This window comes from Lynx canadensis, chromosome B3 (genome assembly GCF_007474595.2).
Source record: "Lynx canadensis isolate LIC74 chromosome B3, mLynCan4.pri.v2, whole genome shotgun sequence".
In the NCBI taxonomy this organism is placed as follows: Eukaryota; Metazoa; Chordata; class Mammalia; order Carnivora; family Felidae; genus Lynx; species Lynx canadensis.
The window spans coordinates 107389095-107413655 of record NC_044308.2 but is presented as its reverse complement, the minus strand read 5'-3'; the positions used below and the strand labels follow the sequence as shown (position 1 = coordinate 107413655).

Below are 24561 nucleotides of genomic sequence, written 5' to 3'. Positions count from 1 at the left end.
ATGAAAAAAGTTACAGCTATATGCAAAAACATGGATGAATCTCACAAATATAACAATGAACAGACACAATATTAATGAAGTTAAGACATACATGCTTAGATGTAAAAAGCTATTTATAAAACCAAGAAAGGAACTGCCATAAAAGAAGAGTGAGTGACTTCTTTGAGGAAAAAGAATAGGGTACTGACCAAATCTAAGGGGTCATGAGGTGGACTTCAAGAACATCGACAGTATCTTTTTTTTCTTTTACCCCTATGATGGTTACACAGATGTTAACTTTGTGACAATTCACTGAGCTATATAGTTTGGTTCTGTGCACGTTTGTGTATTTACATTACATTTCACAAAACAAAAAATTGTAAAAGAGGGAAGAAAAAAGAAAATAAATAATAAGGCCACAACCTTATCTGAAAAAATACCTAAAGTGTTGAAGTAAATGCTAAGGGCAAATGAAACACTGATAACAAACACATGAAAAGATGCTCAACATCACTAGTCAAATTAAAACCATAATGAAAAATCGTTACACACTTGTTTAGAATGCCTAAAATATTTTTAAAACTCAAAATACCGAGCACTGGCAAGGATACAGAGCAATTAGAACACTCATACAAGGTTGGTGGGAATGCCAACGGGCACACAGTCACTTTGAAAAACAGTTTGACAGTTTATTACAAAACTAAACATACCCATACCCCATACGTCACCAATTTCATTCTTAGTATTTACCCAATAGAAATGAAAACCTATGTACACACACAACTGTATACACACAACTGTATGTTGTAGCATACAGTTTGTAGCAACTTCATTTGTAATCATTAAAAAACAAAAACAAAACCCAAATGTCCTTCAACTGATGAATAAAGAAACTGGTATATCCATAAAATGATATATCACTCAACAAAAAGGAACAACAACAACATGCATGATCTCAAACACATGTTGCTAAGTTAACAAAACTTGACCTAAAGGCCTATATGTATGATTCCATTTATATGCCATTCTGGAAAATCCAAAACAACAGAGACAGAGATAGGGGGTTTAGGGGTACAGGGTTGACTATGAAATCGTAGCAGAAGGGAATTTTGAGGGGTGATGGAACTGCTCTATATTATGATTATAGAGGTAGATACACAGTGTGCATTTGTCAAGACCCTGTATACCACAAAGAATGACCTTTACTATACACGAATTAAAACATAAATTTTAGGGGCACCTAGGTGGCTCAGTCAGTTAAGCAGCCGACTTCAGCTCAGGTCATGATCTCACCGTTCATGAATTCAAGCCCTGAATCGGGCTCTGTGCTGACAGCTCAGAACCTGCAGCCTGCTTCAGATTCTGTGTCTCCCTCGCTCTCTGCCCCTCCCCTACTCGTGCTCTGTCTCTCTTTCTTTCAAAAATAAATAAACATTTAAAAAAATTTTTTTAATTGTTTAAAACAATAAGTTTTAGGTGCCTGGGGTGGCTCTGTCAGTTAAGCATCCCACCTCCTGATTTCGGCTCAGGTCATTATCTCACAGTTCATGAGTTCAAGCCCTGTATTAGGTTCTCTCTCTCCCACTCGCTCTCTCTCTTCTCTCTCTCAAAATAAATAAGTAAGCATTTTATAAACAAACAAATAAATAAATAAGTAAACAAACAAATTAATTTTAAAGAGCTTTAAAACACTGTGATCATAGCAGGCACCTGGCTCAGTCATTTAAGTGTCCAACTTTGGCTCAGGTCATGATCTCGCAGTTCCTGAGTTGGAGCCCCCCACAGCACTCGGCTGACAGGTCAGAGCCTGGAGACTGCTTCGGATTTTGCGTCTCCCTCTCTCTCTGCCTCTCTCTCTCAAAAATAAACATTTATTTTTTTTGTTTATTTATTTGAGAGGGAGTGAAAGAGATAGCAAGCAGGGGAGGGGCAGAGAGAGGGAGAGAGAGAGAGAGAATCCCAGGCAGGCTGTGTGCTGTCAGTGTAGAGCCCGATGTGGGGCTCAAACTCACAAACTGTGAGATCACGACCTGAGGTGAAACCAAGAGTCAGATGCTTAAATGACTGAACCACCCAGGTGCCCCTCAAAAATAAACATGTAAAAAATTAAAAATAAAAAAAAAAACACTATGATCACAGCACCACCACAGATTTACGAAGCATAAAAATGCCAAAAATATCATAAAATTCCCTCAAATTCAAGAATCCTAAAATATGTATTACCTAATTACACAATGTAAATAAATTATAATGTAACTCACTTAGATATTTAACTATAATAAACAAACACTACTGATAACATTAAAGTTGCACTTAGTGAACATTTTATACATACGTTTTAATCTTCCAAACAATCATATAAAGTGAAATTTATCTCAGCTTTACCAATGAGGAAACAAACTCAGAAAGAGTAAAGAAATCTCTTACCCATGCACACACACCTAGTAAGTGGCAAAGCTGAAGTTTAATCCCATTGCATCTGAGTCTTTCCATGCCCATTTTCTTTTCCCTATATTGTCTCTTAAAAGCTTTTGTAATTCCTTAATGAGTAATGTTTTCCTTTACGTTATCTGAAAATGTGTTATTTCCTAAATTTATAAATTTAAAATGAATTATGAATATTTTATATTGTCCAAGTACCCACATACTCATGATCATATAAAATGAAGTTAAAATATGCAGCCTCTGCCCTCAAGATGTTTATAATCTAATTGGTGGCACACATATGACAAACAAGATAGGCAATTTTAAAAATCAAAAATCAGCTGAATGGGCAGTTGGGGAGGGAAACATTGCTGTGAGTGCCTCATAATAATAAAATAATTCTAATTGCTTCCTCCTGTCTCTTGCATTACCACTGTCATTCATTGCACTTATATATAAGCATGTGTGTATATACAGACACACATAAACAAACATACTCAAATATAATATTGCTATTAGACTTATCTGTTAGAATAAGAACAAAAATGTAAGTTTTTATTCTGTCTTATTTCTTCTCTTATGCTCTTCCTTTCCTTTTTTACATCTTAGCTTCTGACCTATTTCATTTTCCTTGGCTCTAAAAGAACTTCTTTTAACACTTCTTTCAAGGAAGGTCTACTGACAAACAATTCCTTTTTTTTTTAGTTTGTCTGATAACCTTTATTTCTCCTTCACTTTTTTTTAAATGTTTATTTTGAAAGAGAGAGAGCAAGCAGGGAAGGGGCTGATAGAGAATCCCAAGCAGGTTCCACGCTGTCAGTGCAGAGCCTAATACAGGGTTCGATCTCACAAACCACAAGATCAAACCACCTGAGCTGAAACCAGGAGTTGGACGCTCAACCGACTGAGCCACCTGGGCATCCTGACTCAGTTTTAAAAGATAATTTTGCAAGGTACATTATTCTAGGTTGGTGGTTTTTTTCACTCATCATCTTATATTACACACCATTCTCTTCTTGTTTGTGTGGTTTCTGAGGAGAAGCCAGATATAATACTTGTCTTTGCTCCTCTATAGGTAAGGTATTTTCCCCCCTCTGGCTGCTTCAGGATTTTTTATCTTCAATTTCCTGTAATTTGAAAATGATATGCCTAGGCATAGTTTTTTGAGCATTTATCCTACTTAGTGTTTTCTGAGCTTTCTGGATCTTAGGTTTTGTTTCTGGTGTTAATCTGGGGGAAATTCTTACTTGTTACCATTTCAAATATTTCTTCTGTGCCTTTTTCTCATTCTTCTCTTTCTGGTATTTTCATTATGCAAGTGGTACAACTTTTTTCTTTTTTCTTTTGAGAGAGAGCCAGAGAGAGAGAGCACAAGCAGGGGATGGGCAGAGGGAGAGGGAGAGGGAGAGGGAGAGGGAGAGGGAGAGGGGGGGGGAGAGAGAGAGAGAGAGAGAGAGAGAGAGAGAATCACAAGCAAGCTCTGCACTGTCAGTGCAGATCCTGACATGGGGTTCAAACTCACAAACTGTGAGATCATGACCTGAGCAGAAATCAAGAGTTGGACGCTTAACCAACTGAGCCACCCAGGCGCCCTTGTGGTATACTTTTGTAGTCATCCCATAGTCCTTCGATATTGTTCTGCTTTTTTGTCTGTTTCCAGTCTTCTTCTCTTTGGTTTTCAGTTTTCAAGGAGTCTATTGGTATATCTTCTTGCTCAAAGATTCTTTCATCAGGGGTATCTAATCCATTAATGAGCCCATCAAAGGTATGCCTCATTTCTGTTAGTGTTTTTTTCTCTAGCATTTCTTTTTGGTTCTTTCTCAGAATTTCCATCCCCCTCCTCACCACTGCCCATCTGATCTTGTATGTTGTCTACTTTATCCATTAGCATCCTTAGCATATTAATCACAATTGTTTTAAATTCCCAGTCTGATCATTCCAACATCCCTGCCATATCTGAGCCTGGTTCTGAGGCTGGCTCTGTCTCTTCCAACTCTGTTTTCTGCCTTTTAGTATGTTTTATCATTTTTTTTTCTTGATAGCTAAGGCATGATGGACTGGAAAAAAGGAACTACTATAAATAGGACTTAAGCAATGTGGTGGTGAGGTGTGGGGGTTGGTAGCACATTTTATAGTTCTATGATTAGGTCTCAGTCTTTTAAAGAGCCTGTGCCTCTAGAATATGAACTTCACATGTGCTTCTCAGTCCCTCCCTCCTCCTCTTAGGTGGGGCAAGATGGTTAGAGTGGGCTGAAGTTATGTTATTTCCCTTCTCCCACACAGAAGACCTGAGCAGCTGGAATTGAGTATTTCCCTTCCCCTGCATCAGGTAGGTTCTGATAAACTCCAGCAGTTTAGGCTCTGATGAAATAGTTTCTCCTGAGGGTAGGCCTTATTAAGAATAGAATGCACTGGTATATTTCAAAACTGTTCCATTTCCCTTTCCTCTGCCAGAAACAAGAGGGGATTTTTCTCTAATATTCACTAGAGAATCTCGTAAAGGTGCAAGAGGTAACACACAAAAAAGTGTGGGGGCCCTCAATGACTGGTTCCTCCATGGAGTTTTAAACTCTCAGAGTTGTCCACACTGAGCCTCCAACAATTTATCAATTATAATCAGATTTCCCTATAGGAGCACTGGTTCCTGGTGAGATGACTGCCCTGGTAAGTTGTGAAACACTGTATTCTCTGTAGATCTCTCTAATTTTGAGGGCAGCGGTTTGCCTTTTGATCTCTCTTCATTTATGGATCTAAGAAAAGTTGTTGATTTTTCACTATGCTCAGCTTTTGACTTGTTATTATGAGTTGGCAACATCCAAGCTTCTTACATGCTATATGAGAAACCAGAATGCTGTATTTTCTTTTAAGAATGTTTTCCTACACTACAAGCTTAAAATTTATGTAGAAAAAGAAAAAAATATACAAACCCAGTATCATGTACAACAAAACTGTGTCATGTACTTTGAGAATTATTTATTACTTTCCATTTTCCTTACATTACACATATTCATGTTTCTAGATGTCTAGCCTAGATCAAATACTGTTCTTAAACATCTGAACCTTCCAGTTTATCTGTAAAAATCAATATAAAATTATAAACTGCAATCCTTGAAATATATCTTTCAAACAAGCCATTAAAATACAGCTTACCATTTTGATGCCTGTGGAAAATGTCACTGGTTTTATAGGTTTAGGTTTCTCAAGTTGCATTTCCAACTGGGTAGATCTATCTTTATGCTGAGCCAAAAGTAGAGCAACAGGGAGATCTGAACTCTCCTGTAAGAAAAGTTAAAGTGCAACATGAAAGTTAAAAAGGAAAAACTAATGAGCAACAAGTCTTTCATTTTAAATTATGCCCTTTCATAGGCACTTGATGTCAACCTAAATATTCACTTTATGGAGAACACTTCACAAAAAATTTTAACATTCCATAATAAGAAAAGGCTGTTTGAGATTCATAAATCAAAATAACCTGCAAAAAAGTATTTTTATAAAATCCACATTAAAGACAATAGGGTCTTATTTCATCTAGCAAAGCCAACCATATTTATTAAAATAAAAAAAATTAAAAGCTAATCACAAAAAGAGTAATACAAAGTACTATAACGTAGATCAGATGTTTATCTAAGACACATTCTTCTACCAGTGAATTCAGACCAGTTTGAAATTGTTTCCCATTAGATTTCACCTGAGGCCGTTTGGAAATGATCCTTGTTCTGTTTTGCACAATAGAACGATTGTTAAGTACAACCAAAAATATATTCTCTCCTTTACTGAACTTATTTTTAGAAATCAAGTCTAAATTTTTTTAATTGACAAAATGATAGCAAATATTTATTTTAATACCTTATATTGACACTAAAAGAGGGCTACTATTTACATAAATCTGCATATATACATATGAATGACACAAGCAATGATACTAATTCTTATATGCAGATGCATTTATCCTGTTTAACATGAAGTTCTCTTACATGTTCTTCCACATGCTGTGGAACTAAGGTCTAAACTAAACGTATCCAGACTTTTTCCTTCCCGAGTTTTCAGTTAAATAAGAACACAGAAACACATGCAGAAGGAAGGAGATAATATACACACAGTACTTTATATCTATAAACAAAAATGAAGATTACAAACACATTTCTATCTATACCTATAGATATTGAGCCTATACCAAGGCTATCTATGAAAACAGACATATTTTTCAAATGGCCTAGAGATTTTTAAAATAATAACAACCCAGAACTTAATCCTGGAAAGACTATATTGTTAAACATTCCCTAGTATGAAAGTAAACATACAGCAGAATCTAATTTTCTTTCCAAATCTAACAACTTTATACAATTTTTTAGGCACAAATGTAGTTAATATATTTAAAGGAACTTTTTTAAGTCTATAGTACAGAAGTAATTCAAATAAAAAGCAAATTATTTCAGCAGAATTGTCCTAGAATAAATCTGTACCTTAAGACTTGGTAACAGAAGTGCTTTGCAAGAGCAATGTTACAAAGATTAAAATTTTTTAAATGGAAGAACACAAATTTTATTTATAAAATATAGCCTTGGGGCCTTTAGCAATAATAAAGGAAAATAGGGGCACTTGGGTGGCTCACTCAGTTAAGTGGCCAACTTAGGCTCAGTTCATGATCTCCCGGTTTCTGAGTTCGAGCCCCACATCAGGCTCTGTGCTGACAGCTCAGAGCCTGGAGCCTGCTTCAGATTCTGTGTGTGTCTCTCTCTGCCCCTCCCCTGCTCATACTCTGTCTCTCTCAAAAATAAATAAATTTAAAAAAACATTAAAGGGGCGCATGGGTGACTCAGTCAGTTAAGCATCTGACTTCGGCTCAGACAGACAGTTCATGGGTTCGAGTCCTGCATCAGACTCGGTGCTGTCAGCACAGAGCCCGCTTTGGATCCTCTGTCTACCTCTCTCTCTGCCCCTCCCCCACTTACTCTCTCTGTCAAAAATAAACATTTAAAAAATTGTTTTAATTTAAAAAATAATAAAGGAGAATGAATGAAATATATACTATTGAGAATATACTTGAACACCTTTCATACACTGCAATAAAGCATTAGTTATGCATTAGCAACAGTATTGCTGTGAATTCCTGCAGCTATTCTAGATGTTCATTAAGAATTTTATAATTAAACGTAAAATTAAGAGAGAATTTAAATGGACTGTGGACCAAAACATCTTTTAAAACCCATTACTAGGGGCGCCTGGGTGGCGCAGTCGGTTAAGCGTCCGACTTCAGCCAGGTCACGATCTCGCGGTCCGTGAGTTCGAGCCCCGCGTCGGGCTCTGGGCTGATGGCCCAGAGCCTGGAGCCTGTTTCCGATTCTGTGTCTCCCTCTCTCTCTCTGCCCCTCCCCCGTTCATGCTCTGTCTCTCTCTGTCCCAAAAAATAAATAAATGTTGAAAAAAAAAAAAATTAAAAAAAAAAAAAACCCATTACTGCCTTTTCATATGTAAAAATTAACAGAAGAAAACTAAATTTCTCAGCATTTCTCCTCAATCTATACTCTAAGTGAATTCAAATACTCTTCCATACCTGGTATTTCCTCTAAGTGAAAGTCCTTATGTAAACGCAAGACAGTGGGCTCACTTCAAAAAAGTTGCTAATCAATACTTGGGCCTGTTTTAATCCTGGTTTCACTTTCACATAAAAGGCCCTGAACATTAAAATGCCTTGGTAAAACAGCTGAAATTCAATAAAAAATAAACATTCTAGGAATCTAAAACCAATTTTGACATTAAGGCATACAATTTACTTCAAATCTGCTTCATTCCATTTTAGCACTCAAAACTTTGAAGCCTGAAAATTTTTGTGAAAGTTAACTTAGAATTAAACAGGAGCTCAGGCAGTTAATTGTCCAACTTTTGGTTTCAGCTCAGGTCATGATCTCAAGGTTCGTGAGTATGAGCCCCACATCGGGCTCTGCACTGATGGTGCAGAGTCTGCTTGGGATTTCTCTCTCCCTCTCTCTCTGCCCCTCCCCTGTGTGCGCTCGCTCTCTCTCTCTCTCTCTCTCTCTCTCTCTCTCAAAAAGTAAATACACATTAAAAAAAAGAGAGAGAATTAAGCAGGAGCTCTAACAACAACAAAATCAATCAATGGAGTAAAAAAAAAAAAACTATGGGAATATACATGCTCTCAAGAATACATAAAATGCAGATTCAGCCTTAGCAAGTTATTTCATTTTTCTTAGCTTTCCAGGTTATCTTGAAAGGTTCTCTAAACCTCATTAATTGCCTAAAGGTATACTGTTTAATATTTAAAGAAATTTTAATAAGACTGCCTGTAATACTCATTAAAAGCTTTATAATGACCACTTTTTAAAGATTATTTTAACTGACTTTAAGCAAGCCATCTGGCAAACAATATTTCTAATAAAAATCAGCTACTGCATTTTGACAGTATTAGCCCTTAACAAAATTTAAGACATAAACTGAAGAAAATTTTCAAACAGGAATATAAAAAGATTTAATAAGTTAGGACCTGTTTAAAAATCTTTTTCCAAACTGTTAAAAAAAAACTGAATTTACAGTTAGGATTAAATAAATGGACTTTTTAGGTAACATTATGGTAAATGCTAAGTCATAAACATTAAGACCATAACATTAAAATCTGTCACATACAGTATAATGTAATGCTTTTTAAAGGTTAAAGAGTGACCATTAGCACAAGAATCAAACCCAAAAACAGGAGAAAAAAAATTCTTAATAAGTAGTGCTTGTTGCCTAAATTAGATCCAGAGAACAATTCTAAGATTTAAGCTTCTAGACATATTTACAAATGCCAATATTATCTTTTTCATAGAATCTAACACACGAATATACATAGAAAAAGAAACAAAGTGTGTTTTTTACTTATTAAGGATTCAGGAAGATAAAAAGAAATTTAATAATTCTTTCTATTAGTCAATAAGAACTAAACATACATTAACATTTTAACAGAAACAACGAATGATCATTTAAAAATTAAAGTAACAGAGAATTTTTAAAAATAAAATTAGGAAACCGAAAATTCAAAATGTACTGATATTTAAAAACAATCTGTTGTAATTAATTGGTCTAATGAATACAGTAAATTTCTAACTTTTATTTAACCACCATGTTACATGCTCTAAACAGTGAAGAAAGTATGTGCAATAATGACTTGCAGGTGAAGAAAACAGGAAGTTGCAGGGAGTTTGGGGGGAGGTCTCACAAAAACCAATATTAACTCCAGGTTATACACAATGTACAACATTGGCAGTTTTACATCTTGCTTCATGCCCCACTGAATTAAAGGGGAGCGTCATGCCAATAGCACTCAATGAGGCAGCAAAACATTACTTTGAGGACTAAAAAAATACGCAAAGAATAATTGCTATGCAGAGCCAGCTAACCTCAAAATTCTATCTAAAATCTCTTTATACTAGATGCAATATTTTTTAAATATTAAAGTATATTTTCATTTCATGTCTAAGTTCTATTTTGAATTAATTCAATTAATTGTATAAAGGAGAAGCATTACCAAGGAAAAGTATGTCCCTCTTTGTATAAAATGATGGGGGAAAGAACCTTTCAATAAAATAATTAGAACATCAGTATTTACTAATTCATTCTTTAAAGTTTTCAATTTTCACAAAATTCATGTCAACAAAAAAAGGTAAAACACATGTGTCATTTCAACTGTTAAAGGCACAACTGACAATGATTTCAAGAAAAATTAGTGGAAATCACTAAGAAAAATATATTCTATTTTATATGCTGTCTTTATTTTTAGAACCAAATTTACATTCCACTTACACAAAGTAGATAGGGTTTATGAAACACATTTTCTATCTAAGCCTCATTAATGCCCTTACTCTTACTTTTCCTTACTTTCTCACCTACTTCTAATTTAATTATCTTGTTTTCTCTTTTTATTCCTGGTCAGCTCACATTTGGCCAAAAGAATGGTATAAAAATATACACATACACATTTACCTAATCATAGAGTTACAAATACCACATCAACTAGACTGACGAATTAAAGTATGTTACCACTACATAGAAATTAATTATGTGGACAGAAAAGGAAAGGGAAGAATGCAAAAGACTTTCCTGGAAAGGACGATTTCTACTGTGATTTTATGTTATCGCCCTAGGTTATAAGCATCAAATAATATACCGTCAAATCTGTGAAACATTTCCAAAGCCTTAGTTATTATTACTACTATTATCTAACAATGATGACTACTTGAGGAGCTAATTATTGGAAAACACAATTTGCAAAACACTGCGATTTCTTTCAAATACATTCTTTCTCATGCAAAAATATGAAACATAGTTCTCACAGAATAAATAGAATCACTACAAATTTCACATGAAGCCAAAACACTTGAAAATGGGCTAGTTATAAGAAAGCCAGTGTTAATCAGGAGAAAACTGCCTTAAAAACAAAGCATTTTCATCAGTAAGCTTAAAAACATAAATAACCTATTAATAGTACACTGCCTTACATCAGTTACATTGCTCTTTCATCTAAAAATAAAACGGATATTGACAAAATGGGTTTTTTTAATAAAGGAATAGAAGTTGAATACACCAGCACTGAATATGCCAATAAAAATGCCATTTAAATGCCATTATCCAGCATAATAAAAAGGAAAAATAAACTCTGAATACTAATGATTTGTTTAAGACATTTAGCATTATTACATACCAGTTCATCTAAAAAAGCTTGCTTGTTCTTCCTTTTTAGAATCTGCTGCAGTTGTTCTTCTTTTTGAATAAACAGTCTTCTTTGTTCATTTTCCTGTCTTTCTACCTCTAAAGCTTCTTCCAATTCCTCCTGTTCCCGAGTCTAAAACAGAAATATTTATATATAGCATGGAATAAATTTAGTAACCAAAATCAATCCTTTACTGCACTCTGACACTTTCTGGATACATAAAACATACTAGTCACTTAAGAGTTTAATAGAGCAGCAATTCTACTCTGCAGGAACTACAGTTCATTTTATTATTTCACATGGACATGTTACTATGAAAGAGAACGACACCTATCATTTAACTAACACCTAAACAAGTACACTTCACTCAGTTGCAGAGCTGTAGGAAATGTGTTTAATAAAGAATTTATTTATTGATCATTATTACAGATAGTTTTGAGTAATTCATTTTAGAGGATTTAACAAGAAAAACAAAAACAAAACCCAATAAAAACAACAGAGACAATCTACATACAGAACTACCAATTGAAACACTCCATTGAAAGGACTGACTTATTTAATAGAAACAATTTCCAGAACATTCTAGGTAATGAAAAGTTATCAATGTCCTAAGCTTCTTTTCGCTAAGCTGAAATAAGTCTTTATGATGCTAGAGTTCCAAACATCATCATGTTGCAAAAAACTGAAATTATTTTCTAACATAAGCATATAAATTTCAAGTCTTCTTTGTGCACTGAAAAATTCAAAATTCAAAGCTAGTATGTAAACAGAATGAACTATAGTTCTACTCATTCTCCTTTTATGGAGTGCCTCGGAACTATTAAATAATTCCAGGTTCTGAAATTTATTCCAACTTAAAGTCATGCTTAAAAGCAATACTGTACATAGTCTTTGTTCTTCCATTCTTATGAATGAAAAATACAGTAAAATCTAAATGGCTTTATTTTAAAGCTCTTTTTTTTTTTTTTACTTTGACAGAACATTGAGAATTTATGGCACCTTGAGGTAAATGCAGAACGGAGGAAGAGAGCATAATAGGTTTGAGCATCATAAATATATGAATAGCAGACACCTCAGAGAAAAATATATTTATATTTAAAATAATATTTAAAACCCTTCGGACTTCAAGCTGTATTACAAAGCTGAAATCATCAAGAGAGTATGGTACAGGCACAAAAGCAGACACTCAGATCAATGGAATAGAGAACCCAGAAATGGACCAACAAATGTATGGCCAACTAATCTCTGACAAAGCAGGAAAGAATATCCAATGGAATAAAGACGGTCTCTTCAGCAAGTGGTGCTGGGAAAACTGGACAGAGAGATGCAGAAAAATCAACCTGGACAACTTTCTTACACCATACACAAAAATAAACTCAAAATGGATGAAAGGCCTAAATATAAGACAGGAAGCCATCAAAATCCTTGAGGAGAAAGCAGGCAAGAACCTCTTTAACCTTGGCCGCAGCAACTTCTTACTTAACACGTCTCCAGAGGCAAGGGAAACAAAAGCAAAAATGAGCTATTGGGACCTCATCAAAATAAAAAGCTTCTGCAAAGCGAAGGCAACAATCAGCAAAACCAAAAGGCAACTAACGGAATGGGAGAAAACATTTGCAAATGACATATCAGATAAAGCATTAGGATCCTAAATCTATAAAGAACTTATCAAACTCAACACCCAAAAAACAAATAATCCAGTGAAGAAATGGGCAAAAGACATGAATAGACACTTCTCCAAAGAACACATCCAGATGGCCAACCAACACATGAAAAAATGCTCAACGTCACTCATCATCAGGGAAATACAAATCAAAACCACAATGAGATACCACCTCACACCTGTCAGAATGGCTAACATTAGCAACTCAGGCAACAACAGATGTTGGCGAGGATGAGGAGAAAGAGGATCTCTTTTGCACTGCTGGTGGGAATGCAAACTGGTGCAGCCACTCTGGAAAACAGTATGGAGGTTCCTCAAAAAATGAAAAATAGAACTACCCTATGACCCAGCAGTTGCACTACTAGGTATTTATTCAAGGGATACAGATGTGCTGTTTCAAAGGGGCACATGTACCCCAATGTTTATAGCAGCACTATCAACAATAGCCAAAGTATGAAAAGAGCCCAAATGTCCATCAATGGATGAATGGATAAAGAAGATATGGTATATGGATAAAATGGAGTATTACTCGGTAATCAGAAAGAATGAAACTTGCCATTTGCAACTATGTGGATGGAACTAGAGGGTATTATGCTAAGTGAAATTAGTCAGAGAAACACAAATATCATATGACTTCACTCATAGGAGAACTTTAAGTTACAAAACAGATGAACACACAGGAAGGGAAGTAAAAATAATATAAAAACAGGGAGGGAGACAAAAACATAAAGACAGGGGCGCCTGGGTGGCTCAGTCAGTTAAGTGTCCAACTTCAACTCAGGTCACGATCTCACGGTCCCTGAGTTCAAGCCCCACGTCAGGCTCTGGGCTTATGGCTCAGAGCCTGGAGCCTGCTTCTGATTCTGTGTCTCCCTCTCTCTCTGCCCCTCCCCCATTCATGCTCTGTCTCTGTCTCAAAAATAAATAAACGTTAAAAAAAAATTTAAAAAAAACAAACAAAAACAAAAAACAAAAAACAAAAACATAAAGAGACTCTTAAATATGGTGAACAGAGGGTTAATGGAGGGATTGTGGGAAGGAGGATGGGCTAAATCGGTAAGGGGCATTAAAGAATCTACTCCTGAAATCATTGTTGCACTATATGCTAACATGGATGTAAATTAAAAAAATAAGTTAAATAAAAATTTTTTTAAAAACCCTTTACTAGATTTTTTTTTAGTTCACATACTAGATAAACTCCCAAAAAACAAAGTTCTCAACCAAAAAGATGATTCACCTACAATTCAAACTCAGTACTATATCCAAAATTAAGTTTAGCATCTGGCCTCCCAAAGTGATCACACACCTATATTCCTTGTGTCCACAAAGTGCACACCTACATCTCAGTCAACTTCATTTGAAACTGCAAATTTAGCTCTATTTACTCCCTCTCTCCCTCCCATTCCTCTTAAATTAAATCAGTCTCTACATCCTATTAGCATCGCTCCCTATAATTTTACAAATGTTTCCTTCTCTATTGCCAAGGTCGCTACTCTAATTCAGGCCCCCCAGTGGAGAGGAGAATTCAAACTTCATCTAGAAGGATTAGTAGGAATAAATGCAAAAAGTCAGGGGCTGAGATATGAAGGCTGGAAAAGGGAACTACTTGATTAGAGGCATAGAAGCAGAAAAAGATGAGCCACATAGTAAAATAGTGCCATAGAATCAATTAAGTGTAACAAGATACAGTGAAAAGAGAATTGATAGAGTGGTAAATTCTCCTTGCAATGATAAAAGGACACACAGAGAAAGAAAAGACTTCACAGGGAGTATTATGGGTTAAATGTATCCCCCCCCCAAATATATGTTGAAGTCTTAACCCCTAGTACATGTAAAAGTGACCTTATTTGGAAATAGGGTCTTTGCAGACATAATCAAATTAAGATGGGGTCATACTAGAAATTCAGACACAGACACACAGGGGAGAAGGCCATGTGGAGACAAAGGTAGAGATCAGAGTGGTACTAAAGGTTCTGACAACCACCAGAAGCTAGAAGAGGCAAGGAAGGATTCTTCCCTAGAGCATTTAGAGAAAGCATGACCTTGATGATACCTTAATTTCAGACTTCTAGACTCTAAATTCCTTTTTTAGTAATTTATTTCAGTGGCTCTCGGAAACCTAGGAGGTTGAGGCAAACACTTGAAACGGTAGGTATTTACCCCCATTGGAGAGTGGAACAGCTATATGGGCAGAGAAAACAAAGGTGCAAAGACATGAATAAAGCTGGAATGCTTAGTATACCCAAGTCATGAAGTTATGGGGGTGGGGGAAAGCTCTAGATAAAACTGGAAAGGAAAGCAGAGGACAAATCATGGAGCATCCATCAAACCATACTAAGGAAATCTGTGTCATTAAGGAAATCTGAGGGATAACTTTAGAAAGATGATTAGAAGCAGTGAAGTATTCAGACCAATGGGATCATAACTGAAGACAGGAAAACTGGTTAGAAGAACATTTCGATACCCAGATAAGAAATGATGAGAGCCCTAAATAAGGTAATAATAGAATTAGAGGAGCAACCAGGTTTGAAAAATGATGGGGAGAGACTATCAACAGTATAGGAAGACAGACCAGATATGGCTTGAACACTCGGATAAAGAATGCAAGAGAAACAAATGGTAAACATTTAAAAATTCAGCTCTGGAATGCTGAATTAAAAGTGCCTATAATAATCAAGAAATAAATGTCTATTAATGATACATACATATATATATACACACATATATACATATACATATATACATATATACATATACATATATACATATATACATATATGTATACATATTACATAGTAAAATTCTACAAGCTCAGGAGAAAAACAATATGCTGCAGAAACATTTGAGAGTAATTAGTATACAGGGTTAACTCATAGAGAGAAGCATTGAAAGGAACCATGTTTTAGAGTCAGGAAGGAAAGCTTAAGTCTCCTAATCTTGAAAGGGGAAGGTGAGGGCAGCAGGACGAGGAGGAGAATGGAGTGGCCCCACAGAAGTTAAGAGAAGTTAAGGGAAGAGGGATTCCCTATCAAGGGAGAAGCCTACACCAAACACAGCCAACAGGCCCAGTGAGATTCAGACCAACAGTTCATCATCTTTGACAATGAGAAACTGGTAGCCTCAATTTTCTCACTGAAATAGAATATATGAGCATCTTGGACATAGTAGATCTCAATAAATATTGATTGGCTAGCTAGCTGACTGAATAACCGGGAAAACAGCCATCATTAAAAAATCAAACACTGTGGGAATGAAGAAGAAGGTAACGGACTGAGAGAAGGAAAACAGGTTGAAAATTAAAGGTCTCTGTGTTCTTCCTCATGGCACTACGGTACCCAGTCAACCTCCCTTGCCTTCACCTCCTACTCCTAATCCATCAGTATAGGACTTGCTATTTTAAACTCAAACTGTTTCTCCAATTCATCCCCACCTCTCCATTTCTTCTTTAAGTCACCTCTGAACCCACCAACATGACTGCAATAACTTCCCATTGGTTTCACAAATTCCAACCTCAATTCTCTCAAATTCAACCTCCACGAAACCACTATATTCATTCTAACAAAGACAATACATTATCGCTTGGTTTAAAACCCTTCAATGACGATCATCCACAACCAAGTTTTTATAACATTACTCTAAGGAATCTTGAATTCTCTAATAAGATGCCTAAGGTATACTACAAAGAGACTGAACAGATGGGAATTCAGCCTATCCCTCTACCCACTAAGAAAAGTTTGGTTTCACTTCAACCAAAGTATTCCAAGCAAGTTTTCATTTGAAGAAAAAGTTCACCGAAATTAGATTATTCTTTTACTGCAACACTCACTATTATTTCCTAGCTTAAAACTCTGAATGAGGGGTGCCTGGGTGGCTCAGTAGGTTCAGTGACTCTTGACTTTGGCTCGGGTCATAATCCCAGGGTTGTGAGATCGAGCTCCATATCGGGCTGAGCGTGGAGCCTGCTTAAGATTCATTCTCTGTCTCTCTCTGCCCCTCACCCGTGCTCTCTCTCTCTCTCAAAACAAACTTAAAAAAAAAAACTCTCTCTCTCTCTCTCTCTCCGTCTGCCCCTCCCCCCCCCCTCTCTCTCTCTCTCTCTCTAAAAATAAATAAATAAATGAAAACTTCAAAGCTCTGAATGAAAAAAAGTACTCACTTAAAAGGAACATCCTTCTATTAATGAGTTAAATGGCGCTAATGGAACAAGTTACCTAAGAATACCTATTTTGCATGTATCTTCTAACTCAGTGAAAGCTACTGGGCAAAGAGAGTAATTTTTATGTCACACTGATCCTCTCAGAAATGAGACACCTTTCTAAGGAAGGCAGGCTGGGTATGAATGGAATTAGAATGTAGTGTCAATCCCTTGAGAACTTTATGGCAGGAAAGAAGTACTGAAATGAAACACTCCTAAGACTATAAAGAGAAAGTCCCTCTAAACACAAGATGAAAACACAAGCTATGTGATCCAAATATGACTTGTATCATTTTTACCAATGATCACAAATTCCTGACAAAGTACCTCAAAAATAATCACCTCTGCTTTCCTCTAAAACTGGAAAGTCCAGCATTAAAAAAATGACAGCTAAACTGTATAAGTTGGACAATTAAATCTCTGCATGCTCACAATTCATCTCTCTCTCTCGCTCGCTCTCTCTCTCTATATATACACACACACACACACACAATACACATACACACATATGTGTGTGTGTACATATACATATACACATATATGTATATGTATACATATACAAATACTATATACATATACATAGTATTTCTGGCCTAGATTTCAGCTAAATTCTTTGTAATTTTAACTAGTTTTAGAGGAAGATAGCTTTTCAGGAATCAGATGGAAACATTCATTTCTAAAGCAAAATAAGAAAATACTTAGCAACCAACCAGCTTTAACTTATTTTTCTGAATGACATCTTTGTTTTCCTTTTGGTACATCTCCATTTTCTTTTTGGTGTTGTCCAAATCCACATTATTGGTCAAGTTGAAAACTGCATCAGAAAGGAAACAATGACATGAAAAACAGTTTTAATATAAATCTTGAGTGGACAATAAAAAAAATTCATCACACTGACTTAATTCATCAGATTGTCATTACTTACAGCTATATTTATGTCCTTTTACCTAATACCTACTTTAGAAACTAGTTCTAGTTCAGCAACTATGTTTCCAGAGCCAAAGACTATCAGACTATCACACAGAATATCTAAATCTCTGAATCACCCCAGAAAACCTAAGATACGTGTTTGTCATAATCACATTAGATTTGATTTTTAAAGTCCCCATTTTAACTTTAAAAGTACATAAAAGATTACTTAAATTATTTAAATACAAAGAGTAAGTCTGGGATCTATTATACTAGTCAGAATCAAAACTGAAAAGAATCTGTGCTCTACAAAGAGAAAATGTATCCATCAGAATAAAAAATATTAGGGGCGCCTGGGTGGCGCAGTCGGTTAAGCGTCCGACTTCAGCCAGGTCACGATCTCGCGGTCCGTGAGTTCGAGCCCCGCGTCGGGCTCTGGGCTGATGGCTCAGAGCCTGGAGCCTGTTTCCGGTTCTGTGTCTCCCTCTCTCTCTGCCCCTCCCCCATTCGTGCTCTGTCTCTCTCTGTCCCAAAAGTGAATAAACGTTAAAAAAAAAAATTTAAAAAAAAAAAAAAAAAAAAGAATAAAAAATATTATATAATTATATAATTTATAGAAAACAAAAACAAGTTTAATTCACATTCCAATGGTCCCTATAGTCTAGATGTAAAGAAGCATGATATAGGGGCACGTGGTGGCTCAGTCGGTTAGGTGTCCAACTTCAGCTCAGGTCATAATCTCGCACTTGAGCCCCACATCGGGATCTGAGCTGTCAGCTCAGAGACTGGAGCCTGCTTCAGATTCTGTGTCTGCCTCTCTCTCTATCCCTTCCCCGCTCTCTCTCTTTCTCTCAAAAATAAATAAACATTAAAAAAAATTTTTAATAAATAAATATGATATAGATAGCAGTTAAAAATTAACTAAGAAGGTAAAGGATAAACTGGCACCAAAACTTAAGACTGAAACTATTTCATAAGAGAAGCCACTGAGGTATGTTCAAAAAAGATGACGGTAGGGGCGTCTGGGTGGCTCAGTCGGTTGGGCATCCGACTTCAACTCAGGTCATGATCTCGCGGTTCATGGGTTCGAGCCCCACATCGGGCTCTGTACTGACAGCTCAGAGCCTGGAGCCTGCTTCAGATTCTGTGTCTCCCTCTCTCTGCCCCTCCCTGCTCATGCTCTGTCTCTCTCTGTCTCAAAAATAAACCATTAAAAAAAAATAACATTAAAAAAAAACAAAAAAAGATGATAAATTTTCAATGAGTTAGATTTTTTAATGTATAATTATTTAATAATTTTATAATTTTTTATTAATTCTGACTCAAAATAATGCCTTACTCCCTTCTAAGTTTACCTATATAAATCAAAGTGTCAATATAATACTCTGAATAACAACCAGAAAACTCTTTTGGTACAGGGCACCTGGGAGGCTCAGTCAGTTAAGCGTCCAACTCTGGCTCAGGTTATGATCTCACAGCAGTTCATGAGTTTGAGCCCTGCATCGGGCTCTATGCTGTCAGCACAGAGCCCACTTTGGATTCTCTGCCCCTCCCCTTTTCGTGCACACTCTCTCTCTCTCTCAAAAATAAATTTTAAAAACAAGAAACTCTTTTGGTACATACAAATTCATATCATAAAGTACCACCACACTACCCCACATGTTATTGTGTTTGCATCAGCCTGTCTAAAGAAAAATCCAGGGGCGCCTGGGTGGCTCAGTCGGTTAAGCGTCCGACTTTGGCTCAGGTCATGATCTCGTGGTCCGTGGGTTTGAGCCTGGCATCGGGCTCTGTGCTGACAGCTCAGAGCCTGGAGCCTGTTTCAGATTCTGTGTCTCCCTCTTTCTCTGACCCTCCCCTGTTCATGCTCTCTCTCTCTCTCTCTCTCTCTCTCTCTCTCTCTCAAAAATAAATAAATGTTAAAAAAAATTTTTTTTGTTTAAATAAAAAAAAGAAAAAAAAAGAAAAATCCATATTATTAAGATTCTCCTGTTCCATAATTCAATTCAGACCTGCCTGGGCTTCTTCTGTAATCTTTTCCATCCATTATGACCTATTCTATCCCTTTACCAATTACTTTTCCCTACTTCCTGCTTGTTCTATAAACGGGTTTCATCTACCCTAAACAACTATGCTCTAAGCCATGTCTCTAAGTGAAACAGTGAGCCCTGTCTCACTCTTTCCTTTAATAACCATCTCAAATAGTTGCTTGACTTTTTGCTTTTACTTGTTCTTTTTTTTTCTTATTTGAGTACAGTTGACACATAATGTTATATTAGTTTCAGATGTACAACACAGCGATTCAACAACCAAATGTTATGATATGCTCACCACAAGTTTAGCTATCAACTGTCACCATGCAACCCTATTACAACACCAATGACTATATTCCATATGCTGTACCTTTTATTCCTATGACTTATTCATTCCATAACTGGAAGCCTGTATCTCCTACTCCCATTCACCCATGTTACCCATCCCCTCACCCCCTCCCTACTGGCAATGATCAGTTTGTTCTCTATTTTTATCAGTTTGATTCCACTTTTTGTTTGTTTTTTTAGATTCCACATATAAGTGAAATCATATGATGTGTCTCCTAAGGCAAAGGAAACAAAAGCCAAAATAAACTACTGGGACTACATCAAAATAAAAAGCTTTTTGCACAGTGAAAAAAAACCATCAACAAAACAAAAAGTCAACCTGCTGAATGAGAGAAGGTATTTGCAAATGATATATCTCATAAGGGGTTAATATATAAAGTTTATAAAAAACTGATACAACTCAACACCAAAAAAACCCAAATAATCCAATTGAAAATAGGCAGAGGAGGGGCACCTGGGTGGTTCAGTCAGTTAAGCATCCAACTTCAGCTCAGGTCATGATCTCACAGTTCGTGGGTTCGAGTCCTGCATCAGGTTCTCTGCTAACAGCTTGGAGCCTGCAGCCTACTTCAGATTCTGTGTCTCCCTCTGTCTCTGCCCCTCCCCTGCTAGCGCTCTCTCTCTTTCTCTCTCTCTCAAAAATAAACAGTAAAAAAAATTTTGTTTAAATAGGCAGAGGACGTAAATGAACATTTTTCCAAAGAAGATATACAAATGGCTAACAGACACATGAAAAGATGTTCAACATCCCTAATCATCAGGGAAATGCAAACCAAAACCACAAAGAGATATCACCTTACACCTATTAGAATGGCTAAAATCAAAACAGAAAGAAGTAACAAGTGTCGGCAAAGATGCAGAGAAAAAGGAACCCTCATATACTGTTGATAGGAATGTAAATTAATACAGCAACTGTGAAAAACAATATGAAGGTTCTCAAAAAAGTAAAGGTAGAAATACCATATGATACAGTAATTCACTACCTGGTATTTACCCAAAGAAAACAAAAACAGTAATTCAAAAGATGTATGCACCCTTCTGTTTATTGCAGCATCATTTACAATAGCCATGATACGGAAGCAATTCACATGTCCGTCAATAGATGAACAGAAAGAGAAGGTGTGGGATATACATATACAATGGAATATTAGCCATTTAAAAAAAAATGAGGTCTTGGCATTTGTGACAACAGGTATGGACCTGGAGGGTACTACACTAAGTGAAGTAAGTCAGACAGAGAAAGTCAAATAGTACCTAGACTTTTGGATTATAGAGCCCTGTAAGAGTTGAAAAGTAATATTGGGAGCCCAACATAGCGTTACCTATTTTGTTGAATAAGGCATCAAACATACCCTAAAAACCAATTTGATCCATAATTTCATTTTTATCTCCTCAAAGGCCACCTTATTTCAGAACGTCAAATTATCATAATCATTGTTAATATCCCAGACTCATTTAGGTACGTAGAAAAAACAAAAGCAAACATCAATTCTATGATATGCAATCTTAAAACTCTGGGAGAAATTAGAGAAAATGAGAAACAATAGCCCCTAGCTACTTCTCCAGTCTTTTTTTTTTACCACAAAGTAGAAAAGAAAATAATCATGGTGGTAAACCAGGAAATCTGGCTAGGATACAATGTAAGGCATTCCCCATAAATCACATTCTGGCCCCAACACACAACAGAGGAGGAGGCTCAAAACTACCAAGTGCCCTTAGAAAGTCAACTGAGATCCATTAGTTAATATAGTATGATTCCACTACCTTTGCCAATCGCTCACATTTTACTCCTTGTATTTAACAGGTCATCTATTAAGCCACCAGATCCAGTAATCTACCATCCTCAGTATCTATGCCACTCAACAGTATTCATCACTTACGCTTCCTTAGGCACTTCCTTCTCTTGACTAACTTAAATACATTCTCCTGATCTCTCTCCTACCATTCCAACTACTCTTTCCTGTTTCCATCTCTGGCTCTTCTTGGCCTCTAAGTAATCTATATAATTCTAGCTTTTGCCTTCTTTCCTCCCTCCCTATTCTTGAGGCAATCTCATCACTTCCCATAGTTTCAACCAAATAAATGCCAGCAAAAGCTGACACCATCTCAAAGTGCATTTCAGAAAACCAGTTAATAGATTAATGACATTAATGACACCAAGACTTAACACCTGATTCATCTGACCCACTCTCCTTTGCATTCCACAAACACCAGTTCCCAAATCCTACAGTTACCACCAAAATCTCTTTAAAACTGCCCTTATTCTCAAAGTGCCCTGACAATATACCAAACCATATAATATTTCTCCCTGGATAACGTATAATAATCTCTGCCTTCATTTTCTATTTCCAGAATCTTCGCATCTGACCCTACACGCTAACCAATCCGTAATATACAGTGCTGTCAGACTAATATTTCTGAAGCATACCTCAAATCCCCTTCCAGTTCTACCATCCTATAGTGCTCTCATCCCCTCTGCCTTTCCCCCTTTTACTAAATAAATAAATAAATCAAACACTTTCGAAGCCTTTCTTTTTTTTTTTAAGTTTATTTAACGTGTGCATTCACACGTTAGGGAGGGGTAGAAAGAGAGGGAGAGAGAGAATCCCAAGCAGGCTCCATGCAGTCAGCCTGGAGCCTGCTGCAGGGCTACATCTCACCAATCGCTGAGATCATGACCTGAGCCAAAATCAAGAGTCAGATGCTTAACTGAAACTAAAGATCTCTCACTGGGGAGATCACCCCTAAACACATGAACTGAATAATACAAGACACAATATCATCAAATGACAACAGGGAATAACTAAAAGTATCCTTGCTTCATGCATTCAACAATATTTAGTACTGTTCTAGTTGTTAAGTGTTTATTAAAAGAATAAACTATCGTGGGGCACCTGGGTAGCTCAGTTGGTGAAGTGTCCGACTTCAGCTCAGGTCATGATCTCACAGTTCATGGGTTCGAGGCCCACGTCAGGCTCTACACTGACAGCTTAGAGCCTGGAGCCTGCTTCAGATTCTGTGTCTCCCTCTCTCTCTGCCCCTCTTCTGCTTGCACTCTGTCTCTCTTTCTCTTTCTCTCAAAAATAAACATTAAAAAAATTAATAAAAGAATAAACTATTCTTCCTTTTTTTTTTAAATTTTTTTGAATTTTTATTTATTTTTGAGACAGACTGAGCATGAGTGGGGGAGGGACAGAGAGAGAAGGAGACACAGAATCCGAAACAGGCTCCAGGCTCTGAGCTGTCAGCACAGAGCCCGACGCGGGGCTCAAACCCACAAACTGTGAGATCATGACCTGAGCTGAAGTCAGACGCCTAACCAACTGAGCCACCCAGGAGCCCCATTAACTATTCTTCCTTTTAATGGAATCAGCTACCAATTAACCCTACAAAGTTCTGATTATGTCATTCAGTCATGAGTCACTCAGTTCACTCATTGCTTCTGCATCCACAATGCCTTGAGAAAAGAAAAATCCAACCTTATCTCTTACATTGCTTTTTCCTTTCTGCTCTGGGAGTTCTGCAGATTCCTCATAGCCTCTTCAAGAAACAATGGAAAGATTGCACAATTCCAACCAGAGAGGCTTTGCTTCATTTGTTTGCTTAAAATGATCTCCTCAAAATTTTGCTTGAAGAATACAATCTATAATGTGTGTGTATCAAGTATCTACAATATACATATGACAGGCACTATGTCCAGGTTCGGCCTAATTACATCACTTAAACCTCCCAAAAACCTTCTGAGATAGGTATTACTATTATTCACACTTTATGGATAAGGTTTAAAGACATTAAATAACTACATCCAAGTTATACAGGAAGTAAATGTTGTAACCAGGATTATAACTTAGGCTATCTGATTCTAAAGCCTAAACTTTTATCTACAATGCTAGGTATATTGCTTCTCTCAATGCCTGAAAACCACTAGTAGCACAATTCAGCTCTTCTTCTACACCTGTACAGGCCCCGTAATTTCCTACCTCCAAACCTGTGATCATACTGCTTCTCCCAGAGGATCCATATTTTAGTACCAACCTCAACAAAGAACAATTGTGGATATCCTTATCTGGCCTACCCTTCTATACCCAGCTTAATCAACCAGCTCTTCTTCATAACTCACTTTGCAGGTACAATCTCTCTATCCCTGAATGCCCACAATACATTGCCTAATATGCTGGTAGCACTTACCCACTTTCTACCCTATAAAAAAAAAATTTTTAACATTTATTTAATTTTCAGAGACAGAGAGCCAGTGAGGGAGGGGCAGAGAGAGAGAGAGAGAGAGAGAGAGAGAGAGAGAGAATCC

The 24561-nt window shown here is 36.5% G+C and overlaps 1 protein-coding gene across 1 annotated transcript in view; it reads right to left on the bottom strand.

Moving 5' to 3' along the window:
* MNAT1 (MNAT1 component of CDK activating kinase) overlaps nt 1–24561 on the bottom strand; it is a 207044-nt gene that overhangs the window by 121024 nt on the left and 61459 nt on the right. Inside the window, exons 4-6 of the mRNA XM_030319244.1 lie at nt 17676–17779; nt 11099–11239; nt 5554–5679 (exon numbers count right to left, since the gene is read on the bottom strand). Of these exons, the coding sequence (XP_030175104.1) occupies nt 5554–5679; nt 11099–11239; nt 17676–17779 (371 nt within the window). The remainder of the gene's footprint in view (nt 1–5553; nt 5680–11098; nt 11240–17675; nt 17780–24561) is intronic.